Source organism: Falco punctatus (assembly GCF_963210335.1).
Source record: "Falco punctatus genome assembly, chromosome: 3".
NCBI classification, from domain to species: Eukaryota; Metazoa; Chordata; class Aves; order Falconiformes; family Falconidae; genus Falco; species Falco punctatus.
Window position 1 is genome coordinate 13,049,560 of NC_137582.1, and position 12,012 is coordinate 13,061,571.

The 12,012-nt window shown below is 51.3% G+C and overlaps 1 protein-coding gene across 1 annotated transcript in view; it reads right to left on the reverse strand.

The window, feature by feature from the left end:
* Positions 1–1,113: 1,113 nt before the first annotated feature.
* ZC3H3 (zinc finger CCCH-type containing 3) overlaps positions 1,114–12,012 on the reverse strand; it is a 186,878-nt gene continuing 175,979 nt past the window's right edge. Inside the window, exons 12-13 of the mRNA XM_080381129.1 lie at positions 2,971–3,051; positions 1,114–2,790 (exon numbers count right to left, since the gene is read on the reverse strand). Of these exons, the coding sequence (XP_080237255.1) occupies positions 2,759–2,790; positions 2,971–3,051 (113 nt within the window). The 3' untranslated portion in view covers positions 1,114–2,758. The remainder of the gene's footprint in view (positions 2,791–2,970; positions 3,052–12,012) is intronic.

Below are 12,012 nucleotides of genomic sequence, written 5' to 3' on the forward strand. Positions count from 1 at the left end.
GGGTGCTGCTGGATTGGGAAGCCCTCATTAGCAGCATCACCCCATGGCAAAGGTGGTGTCCACCATGATGCACCCCATGAGCTGATGGTACCATCTTGGCAATGCTCCACCAGCATCTGCAGCACGAACCCAGGTGTCACTGCACAGAGAAGGGTCAGAAATCATTTTGGGAGGGGGAAGAAAACCCACCAGCAACGAGGCTGGTGCCCATGGTGGGACCAGCTACGGGCACAGAGGAGGAGGAGGGCAGGGGATAGCTACCCTGATGACAGGCAGAAAAGCGAGCCAGCGGCTGACACCTCCTCGGCACCTGCCCCCCCGGCAAGGCACCAACAGTTGTGCCAGCAGCACCCGCCGTGGCAGGTGTTTCCAGGAAATGTTTACAGTGCCCTCCAGAAACACTGCCCTGTGCCACCCCTCCAGCAAAGGCACGTCCTTGCTGGGGCTCTGGGACAGCCCAGCCATGCACCCACTACCACAGCATCCCCAGCTTCATGGGGAGGACGGATAAACCCCCATTGGGGCCCATCACCCAGGCATTGTGGCTGCTGGTGGCAGTGGGGGAACCCACCAGGGCTCAGCAACACCTCTCCCGGGGCTGCGTTTATCCCTGCTTGGAAATTAATCACCCCCAAGCAATGCTTTAATGACAACCAGCAATAAATTACAATCCTCCCCAGGAAGGGAGCAGCGGCACCGGTGGGCGGCGGAGCCGTGGCTCTCGGCAAGCTACTCATTGCCTCACTCAATTAGTGCAGTGCAAGCCTTAATCCCAGTTAGATTGCTCACTAGGGAGCCACAGCCATGGGAAACACCAAAGCTCCCGGCCACTGTCACCCTGCACTGGCCATCCCTGGGGACTTGCATCATCATCATCTCCTCCAGGGTGATTTTTAGTGAATTTAGGTGGTGGGTTTTTTGGGTTTTTTTTAGGAAACCACCACATGAAGAAACATCCTTTCTAGGTAAAAGGGGGAAAAGTTATAATAATTACAAATGTCAAAAAATATGGGGATCAGAGAAGCCCCTCCACCGGCATTAGCCAGCTCCTTGAGGGGGTGTTCATGTGGTATCACTGAAAAAAAGAGCAAAGCCACACTCTGACCAGGCATCCTAGGGAAGAAACTCTTTATTTACATATCAAAACACATGGGTTAATAAAAGACATTTAACATCAACGGAGACAATGAAGTTTTTATTAAAAAACTGCTCACTGTACACACGCTGGGGTATGAGTGCAGCCCCGGAGTGGGGGACCTGCTGGTCCTTGCAATGGTTGGGAGGATGCTGGGGACGTGGCCTCCCCAAACTGGTCTCCAAGTGGTACTAACCCCCACGCCAGCTCTTGGTTCAGAAGTGGGCAGCATCTCTAAACAGGAGCCCAGGGAGGTTACAGGCATTAATGACATCTCACCTTTGGTGGCATGCCGTGCCCACAGTCATGTGAGCCAGGCGATAAATCCACCTCCACAAGCCGGGGAGAGCATCTCAGTCTGTAGATGTGGGGTGATAACACCCAAGGGGGTCACCTAGGGAAGGGAAACCCCTGTGGGGTCCCACACCACCCAGTTGCAGGGGGAAAAACCGCAGCCATCAGCCCCTTGCCAGAGCCGCGGTGCCCCTGAGCCCACTGCCGAGCTCTACCACACACCCCACTGCTGAGCACACTTGGGTGCTGGGTCCCCTGGGAGCCCCAGGGCTCACCCACGTCCCTGCTGATGCCTTTTCCCTGCAGCTGCGACTCAGGGCAGTGGATGAGCAAATCCTGCCACCCCGCATGGCTAACCCTGACTCTCCGCACCTCTTGGGAAAGGGAAGTCCTGCAGCCATCCCCAGGACCTCATCCATGTGGGGGAACAGCATCCACCACCCCGAAATCCCTGTGGGAATTGTACCCACGGATGCAAAAACCCAATGTGCTGGCAGCTGCATGGCTGGGAGTACTCGGCACAAAGCTCCCCCTGTGTTTTGCTCCTGCTTGGATTTGGGGGTTTCCAAAAAAAACCTGTAAGAGCTGGTTTGGGTCTCCCAGGGGGGACCAAACCCCCTCTGGGATGGGAAGAGGTGGGCGTCAGGGTGCAACTGGCCACGGGAGACATTGACATGCTGCAGGAGCATTTGATGGGAGCTCAGCACTGCTCCGAACACACGTTTCCACTAGGGATGCTCTTGGCACATAGCTCCACTCCAAGAAATCTCCCAAAAGCAAAGGGATAGAGCGGGATGGATGCAGGTGGTCTCTTGGCACGAAGAGATCAGGGCTGAGCTGAGTTGGGGCTCTACACCCTGTTACACACCAGCACAGTGACTTGCAACCACTGGCCACACTTGTCCCCAGTATAGTGGCTGACCTGGATGCAGGCATGTCACGTGATGGCATTAAGCTCCTCAGGTCCCTGTATCACCTTGTGTCTGGGACTGCAGCAGAGCCACAATCTGTGAGTGGACCGATGGGGATGGGAGCCTCTTCCTAGCTCTGCAAGCATGCAGGGAGCCTGACGGCAGGGCTTGCCTTCAATAAACTGGCTGAAAAGATAAATCTATTGTCAAATTAATGTATTTCAAACCAAGCTGCTCCCCTGCAGCAACAGGTGGTGCTTCCCCATGCTGCCATCCGTCTCCTTGCCAAAATGATGTCCCAGAAAAGCAAGATGAGAAGGGGGTGCTGCATCTGGCCACGGCATCCTGAGGTAGGTGCCAGGTCATGCCCGGCTCTGCAGTTCCTGAGCTGGTCAGCTGCCGCTTGATCGGGTCTTGCTTACAGCCGGGGCTTGATCTGCAGCTGTTTGCCTGGAGGGAGGAAAGGCAAAGGTGATGGTGGGAGGGGGATACCATGTGTCTGGACACCCCTGGGCTTCTCCTTGCTTGACTGTGGTTGGTTAACACACTGGAGATGGGCAAAGGCAGCAGGGATGTAGGTGGTCCCCTGCCCCAGCTGCACCTGACCCCACTAGCACCCCCCAGCCTCACCTCTGCCGCCCTCTTCCAGACGTGCGTTTTCAGAGTCCCGCAAGGATGACGGTGGCAAAGTCCTCTTCTTTTTCTCATTGCCTGGGAGCAGAAAGGAAGAGGAGAAAGTCATTGAGGTTGACTCAGGTCACCTTTGAAATCCTTTGGGTCACAGGAACATCCTGAGCTCCTCTGCTGCTCCTGCAGTCCTGGCGCTTCATGCTTTAACAGTGGGAAAAGGGAGTAAAAGCTGCCCCAGACGGCACAGTGCCGCCAACGAGAAGGGTTAATTAGTGAGCAAATGTAGAAAAATAAATGAGTGCACCTAATTGCATTCCGTGCCTCCCATCCTGAAGCCCACAACCATGGCTGTGGCTCCCCCACCGCCCTGCCAGCCAGCTGGTGGGAACACGTGTCCCCAATATGGTGCTCAGCCTGGCCTTGCTGCCCTGCAGCCCTTTCCCCTGCCTTTTGGTGCAGAGTTGTTCCCTTTGGGGTGGGGACATGTCTCCCTGTGAGTCCAGAGCCTATGTCTCCATTGGCCATTGCTGGGATGGAGGTGGATGCTGGGATTCCCCAAATCCCTGAGCATCCTCAGCCCCCTGGAAGTAGTACAGGACAGAGGCACTTGCGGGTCCCTTCCTGGTGCAGAGCAGCACGTCTGCTGCAAAACCCCCAAGTTATGGGTGAAAAAGAAATTTAAAAGTAGTCAACCTCCAAACAGCAGCACAAGGTGAGCATCATGACCTGCTTTGGGGCTGGGCTGGAGCAGGAAAGAGCAGAGCACTGGCAAGCAAGAGGTTAACTCATACGTGGTGCTCTGGCCACTCCAGGTTTGGGGATCAAACTTTTCAGCCACCCCCAGCGTCCCCTCAGGATGTGCTGGGTGATTACTTCTCCTTGCTGGAGCACTGTGTCTCCCCCAAAACGGGTCCCAGATGCTCATACTGAGTCAAAACTCCGTGAAGTGCCTCTGGGAGGTGGCATCTTCACAGGACAAATCCAGGCACATCCCATGGACTGGGGTGGATGGCATGAAGCCCCCCTCCATTTCAACCACAACACTGGAGTTTCTCCTATTTTCCCTTGCTGAAGTATGTGGAGAGGTGCTCATGGGGTCTTACCTACCAGACTGGGCAGGAGAGCAGTGGCCACTTGGGCAAGAAGACACTGAGATGAATGTGGATGGGAAAAGGAGAAGGTTTCCCAGAAAAAAGGACCCACAGCTTGCTGAGTGATGAGGTTTAGTGGGAAAAGTCCCCTCTCACTTGGGATTACAGGAGGTGGAGAAGGTCACGGAGAAGATGGAGGGAATACAGCCCAAACCCTCTCCAGATGAATAAGCACCACACAACCATATTTCTGCAAAACCCCAGCTTTGGCACCCCGCATCGCACCTCCCAAACAATGATGCCCAACACAGATGTGGTACAATGAGCACCTTCAAGCAGCCTTGAAAGCCTGAAGGAGGTTTGGGGGCAGGGGAAGCAGGAGGGGTGAGGAGCTCAAACAGCATCCAACAACAGGGAGCCACCAAGAGTTTTTTGTTGCTTTTAAACTTGGGTAAACAAACTTGCTCAGAGCCTAAGCCGTAGTGGCAGTGATACATAGCTTTTGAGCTAATTTATGTAAAATAAAGAGGGCTCATTTAGCACCTTTCCACCCTTAATATAACACCCATACATCAGAGGGCTGCACAGCAGCCATGACGGACTCAGCTATTAGTCACTGGCAAACGCAGCCAAATTCAGCTTTGGGGAACGGCACCACCAAGCAGATGCCCATCACACCCTGCTCAGCCTCTGACCACCCTTCTAATTTTCCAGCTGACCCCAAGTATTTCTTTTGCATTGAGCCAGATGGTTTTTCCAGCCTGGGATTTCCAAATCCCACCCTGGTTGCTGTAGTTAGGGTCCAGCAGAGCTGCTATCCATCAACCACAAGGGGTCAAAATTAGCATCTCCTTCCTCCTGCCCCACCAGCAACCGCAGCCCCAGTCCAATGGGAACGATGGGAACAGCTCAGTTTCCCCTGGATGAGCTGGAGAAAACTTCATTAGCTAATATACATGCAGCGGCACAAAACCCACGCTTTGCAATTTAACGCAAATATGATTACAGAAGTAGAAATAGATTTCTTTCTTTTTGGAGAGAAGAAAAAAAATTAAGGATGATTTTTAAATCAACCGTAATTAGCTTCCTGACTTCAGTACAGGGTTGCACGGAGCCGAGATGCTTTCACAGCATCCATGTCTGATTTCCAACAAATTCCTCAAAAAAAATAATGAATTAAAACCACAAGAGGTTGTAAAAGGACTAAACCAGTCCAGTTTCTCACCTTGGAGGGAGGGAGATGCTGCTCCTGGAAAGCATGGAGCAGTGGATGCTTCACCCCACAGAGCAAGTGGGGATGGGCAAGCACTGCCTCCCACATCACCATGAAAACCAGAGGCAGGGGGGACCTGGACAAAACGGGGGTGTCACTTAACCCACCCCAGCAAAAGAAAATATATTTTCTGCTTTTGTGCATGGGAGATCCTGCAAATGGCGTGATCAATCTTGGGTCGCATCTCGTGTACCTTCACTCTCTCCCCCCGCCGGCTTCTTCCCTGCATTTCGGCAGCCATGCAATCCATCTTCCAGGAACCAGGTATATAATTTCTAGTTAGCGAAAGCCGGGCTAAGAAGCCCCTTTTTCATTACGATGATTGAACTGCTTCCAAAGAGAAGAACCAGGGCTGGATCACAAGCTCTCCATCGAAAGCCGGGCAGCTTTTGCTGAGCTTGTCAGCCTCGCTGGAGAATTAGGACTTCCAGCGCTCTTCCTCCTGATGAAAATCAACATTTATTTTGCCTAAACCTAAGAAGGTGTCAGGCAGATGGAGAAACTTGCCACTCTTCACGAGGAGAAGGGAGGGAAAAGAAGGAAATCTAATAGAAATATATTATCAAGTCCGAGGAGTGGACAGTGCAGTAAATCACGCTTCAGGTGGCACCATTATATTTTTCAATAAAACCTGGCCTTCCCCCAGACGCTGCCGAGCCGAGCAGCTCCAGCTGCAGCTGACAGGAAAGTTAAAACAAAATTTGTTTCATCCCAATGCTGATACAGGGTTTTTTAAAGGGATTGAAAAGTAGGGAAACCCCTCAGATGGGGGATGAAAGGAGGAGGGTCTCATCCTTGTCCCCAGATTCTCTCCCTGCCCACCATTCCTGATCGATGAGGGTTTAAATAAATTTGTTCCCCTCCGAGCTGTGAGGGTGGGAGGCAGCTGGAGACTGCCCCACATCATTGGTGGAAGATTCCCAAGCCCCAAAGCAAGGGGATGCACGGGAAGATGGCTTGCTTGCAGCTTTCCAAACTCCACCAGCCAGCTATAAAAAGCTTTGCTGGAGGGAAAGCCAGTTATGTTGATGCTTTTCCTTCCTGACCAACCTCCAATCTGATGGATGTCTGGTCTCCATCACTCTCCTGAGTGTTTTTCGTCCTCTCCTGCATCCAGCCAGGCTCCAGGAAGGGGCTTCGTGTGGGACATGATACCTGCAACCACCTGCTCCTCCCTGAGAGCTGACTGTGTGCAATAGCTCCGAACAAAAAATATATTCCCATTTCTAAAAGGAGAGCGGGCTAACAAGGTGGCTACAATTAACAACCAGCCAGCTAATGCTCTGGTTATTAACACAGCAAAGAGGGGTGCAAAAGTTTCCACCTGACGGCTCAGAGCACCGAGATGCATCCCAGCATCTCCCTGCCGGATGCTCCAAGTTTAACACTGTGAGGAGAAATCTCCCTATCCCCCCAAACCACTATTTTGCCCCATTCCCAAAGGAAAAATATCACTTTAACCCCTTCTTGACCGCTTTGGGGGAGCCCAGAGGCTGAATCTGCCTTGGAAATGGCTTTTCCTTTCTCAGCAAAAGCACTCACTGAGTCAGCTCCCAGAGAAACGTAGTTTGGGAGATGCCTTTAAAAAATAAATTGAAATTATTATTGATATTTTTAAATAAAGCCCAAGAACCAAAGGCAGGATGGAAAGGTCAATGGCAAGAGTTAAGCCCCAGAATTTTCCACAAATTATTTTTCATATAGAAAAAGCAGCTGGGGGGCTGGATCTCCTTGGCTCGATCCTGCATTAATCCATCTGGTGAGACAACCTGCACCAAAACCTCACCCTGCTGCTGTTCCACCCAGACCTTCTGCCCCTCATGTGGGGGAAGCATCAAGGCTGGGATGTCGTGAGAAGCTTTGTCCAGAAGGAAAAATGCTCAGATATTTTCTTGCTTCCTAACTAGGATGTTCAAAGCGAGGACAGGCTGGGGGTGATGTCCCACTGCTGCCTAGTAGTGCCTGTCTCCTGCCATGCTTGCAGAGCAGGGTATCTGTGCCAGGATGTTCTTTCCATGTCTCTTCTCCTTAATTCCTTCTTTTAAGTGGAAAAAAGCAATCGGAAAACTAGCCATGAGCTGCAGTGGTGGGAGTGGGGCTTCATCGGGCACGGCAGAGATGTTTTGTGCTCTGGTGGTGCATGTTGACATGGCCTTGATGATGCGTGGTGAACACCATGTTTGTCTTTTACTGGTGAGCTGAAGTTTACCCTGAAGAAGACGGGATTTCACCACCTGGGAGGGCTCTTCCAGCTTCATTTTTTTGGTCATTAAATAACCTGGGGGGGAACAACAGGGCTGCCAAGTGGCCGCAGGCTGAACAAGAGGGGCCTTCAGAAATCCTGAGCCAAGTCTAAAAGCCCTGGTCTACAGACCCTCTGCCACAGGTGGACAAGACCCTAAAAAATGGGTAACAAATTAATATGGAAGAAGTAGATTTCAGTCCTGGCAAAGGAGTGAGACTTGGCAGGTCTGAAAGTCACCTGCAAATCAATCAGGGATGAGGACTGCAAACGTGCAGGCGGCTTAGTCCAGGCAGAAAGTAAATCAGAGAACAGTATTGCCAACAGCCTTTTGTGGGCTAAGAAATGATGATTCTGATTCAGAGCGAGAGCCCAATTAGAAAAAGTCACCGCACTCACCAGGTTTACTGGAAGTGTCAGCTACACTGGTTCCTTTGCAATAAGGAAGTTAAATGGCAGTAAAGTTTCTGACTTTTGGACCTTCCCAGAGCCACCAAGACATGAGGAGATCCAATTCCAGCCTTCAACAACAGCCATGTTATCTGCACTACCCCACAGCCTGATGGTACCCCAAACCTGGTGGTGTTCTGTAGCAGGATCAGGGCTTTCGTAAGGGATGAAAATGAAAGGATGGAGAAACAGAGGCAAGGCCTGCCAGATACAAGGCATCTAACGCAAGGTCCATCAAGGAGTTCTGGTGAGGTCCATCAGCCTGAGTATCAGCCTACCTGTTTCTCTGGGCTGGGAAGGAAGCATTCATGACCAAGAAGATGTCTGAAACCAGTATCCACGGTGTATGAAAGCAACCTAAACCCACCCCGCTGCAGAGACACTCACCAAACAACCCCCAAATCTGTAGGGACCTGCTGATTCAGGAGGAGAAGATGCAATTGCTAATGACCCAAGTAGATCCAGCCCATTAACAGGAAACCAATTAGACTGCTAGGCACTGTCCTGTCCAAGGGGTGGATGCAGCCTGCTACCTGCAGCTCAACAGATTTTTGCATTAGAAAAAGCAATTCTATTAAAGGTTTGTTAATTCAGTTACGAAAGAGTTTTGATGCTCTCTAATTAAACTCTCCCTACATGCCTGATGGAGCGTGACGTTGGCTGAGAAGCTGGTGAAGGAAGCATTCACCTGCAGCAGGATAACACAGAAAAGGAGGAGATCAGGATGAGCACAGGAACATCCCATCACCACCTGCCAGGTGCATGGATCACCCTCTCCATTACAAGAAAGATCTGCCAAATGCCAGGAGAAGAGATGGGAAGGTACCACCAAGGTCCACACTGTCCTGGAGCCCTCCAGGTTGTTAAGCTATGAGGCAGGGATTGGTTCATGGGTACCATCAGGAAGGAAGACAGAGATTTCCTGCTGCCTGTGTGGAGCCTGTTAATTTATCCTGTGAGACTAGAGTGCCTCAGAGAAAGACAGCAGTGGTAACACTGATGTAAGGACAACAAGGTACATCAAGCACACTCCTAATTCCCTTTTCTTTCCCTGCAGACTTCAGGGCTTGGTGTCCTTCTGCCCTTCCTCTCCTTAACTTTTCCTTGTCCCATTGGTATCATCTCCTGAGGATCTGGGAGGTCTTGTAACTCTCATGAGCTCTTACCATGACCATCAAAGTGCCTCCGCCAACTCCTGCCATCTCCTACCTGCACCCTAAGAGGTTCTTCCAAGGAACACATCCCCAGCCATGTGTCCTTGACTTCTCAGCCACCACAGGCAGCGACATGATGAGCTGGACCTTATTGTTGAGGTTGGACTGGTTCAGGAGGCTGGACTTGATGACCTCCCCAGGTCCCTTCTATCCTATGATCCTAAGGCCTGGACTTGGATCTGAAAATGGCCCAGAGCTGAAGGGAAAGACCCCCAAAAGACAAAGGAGATGGTTTATCTGCTCCTCTCATACCTAAACTCATCCCTGGCTCTCCCTCAACCCTCCCAGCTGTTTCCATCCTGCAGTGCCTCAAGCCACCCACAAACTGCCAATAAAGATTCAGAGCTGCTGCTAATTAGAAGAATATAGCAAATGGGGAAACTGAGGCACACACCACTATCCTGCTAAAACCCCTGTTTCTGCATAAAGATTCCAGTTGCTGCTCTTGCCTGCAGAGGCTAAAACTACTGGGACCAAAGATCTCAGATGATCTGTAACCATCTCCCATCAATCTGATCTGCCCCAGGAACCTATGAGGGGACCAGGAGCAGCTCTGCAGAGTTCCCTGGCTCTCCACAAGTGAAAAGCCACATGAAAAGCAGTCCTCAGCCCATCAGCCCCCTCACTCTTCCCAACCTGGCAGGTGACCAAGCCAGCCACACATCACAGCAATCCTGAGATGTCACAAGCCACTTAACCATCCACTGTCCCATAGCCCTTATTAGATGGTCCACTGATCTGGCTCCACAGCTTGCTGGGTTTCTTGCTGCTGTGAGCACCCAGGATGCATGGAGCAAGCAAAGGTACGGCGGAGTCAAGAGTTATTGCCAGCCTTTGGGTGAGGCACCAAGACCTTCAAGCAGGTTCCTCAAAAGCTGGGAGGCCCAGGAAAGAGCTTCTCCAGCGCCTTAGCCAGACTCTGAGGAAGAGAGGTCCATTCCAGTGACCAGCTCTCCAAGAGAGGTCTGACAACAGTGAGCCATAACACCCCCACCAGCAGTGCAGGAGACGCACCAGGACCCTGCTCAGAAAGGTGGTGCTGTCAATGACAAGTCAATGGAGGGAACCTGGAGGAGGAATACACAGAGGAGGAGCAGAAAGGCTGGGAAGACTGCGTGGGACAGAACAGCTGCCCTCAGCCAAGTCGTGGGAGATCCAGAGGCCACGGAGGTGACCCCACCTGAAGAAGAGGTCATGGATGTGGTCCCACCCAAAGAAGAAGCCAGGGAGGTGGACCGGCTGCAGGTGCAGCATTTAGCCCCTGACTTCATCATGGCCAAGGCCTTTTCCAAAAAGAGGCAACGAGCCCTACCAGGAAGGCCAAAACCTCAGCTCCCCACCAGCCAGGACTCAAGATCCTCAAAGAAGTCCAAGGTGGCTCAGATGCCTCCTGAAGGTAACCTGGATGGAAGAGAAGAGAGAACCAGGGGGTTCCTGTCTGGAGATGAGAAAACTAATGGGGAATTGCTGTCTTTAACTACTTGTCTTCAACTGTACTCAAATAATCATTGTCTTCAGTTACCTAAAGGTGGTTGAAGATGGAGCCAGACTCTCCATGGAGGTGCATAACAGATAACAGATCAGTAAGAGAAAACTAAAAAAAAATTTTCCCCTGGATAAACAAAAGGCTTCAGATTTACCATGAAAAAGTCTGAGTTCAGCACTGAGGTCTGCATTAAACGCTTCATTAGCAGTGCTTTTCAGGATTGGGCTAATTTGGTAGTGCTGTGAAAACATCCAACACTTGTGAGACCACACCTGGAGCTCTGTGGGCTCCCCAGTACAGAAGGACATGGACATACTGGAGCGAGTTCAGTGAATGCCATCAAGATGACTGAGGTTGGAGCACAGGATGTACAAGGAGATGTTTGTGACCACACAGACAAACCAGTTCCCTGTATTTTATCCACAAAAATATTTCCTCCACGATCCTACCAAGAGAAGCGAACTGCGCTATGTCCTGCCAGCATCAAAGCTGACAGTGAATGCCAGCTCTTGTTATCCCAGGATAATGTCCTAGCCCTTCATCCCCAACCACACAGATGCTCTCTGGAAAGCTCCAGGGCATCTTCTGCTGATGGCTCACACTGACCAAAAGGGTTGGCTGCCACACCTGGCTGCTGAAATAAGTTTTAGATCAAAGAGCTGGTGTCAGAAGTAGGGTTAAAGGAGATACTACAGGTGATGGGAGACCCCATGGGACCCTCAGTGCAGCCAAGGGGGTCTGGCCACATCCAACTGGATGGCTCACAGCACCAGCTTTCTCTTACATTCCAGGAGCTGGGGATGGTTGGATCAGGATCTGGCACCAAGGGGTTGCCCATCCCCACAGTCACATGCCCTGTTGGGGGTGGCTCTCAAGCACTGGTCCAGCCCGGCAGAGAAGGGGGGAGATTTGCATTTGCAAAGTTATTCCTCCAGAAGTGAAAGCTGTAAACAAACCCAGAAGCGCTGCACCTCCGTGAATTCCTCCACAGCCAAAGCGTTTGAGCGTGCTCAGCGGAGCCGTTAAAAAAGACTGTAGCGAGCATCTTCCATTAACGTTACGACCGTGAAATATGACAATAAAATGATAGCCGTATGGTCGCAAATTTGCAGCCCGCCGAGTTGCTAGGGGTTTATCGTCACTCAAACGTGCAGAGAGCTGTAAAATGTTTACAGAAAGGGTTGTTTGCAGCTATAAAATCCTCTTTTCTCTCCTAAACAAGGCTGAGTGGAGCCATTTACAAACCCCTGAATGTTCATCGGGGGAGAGGGGAACATCTGTTCTCT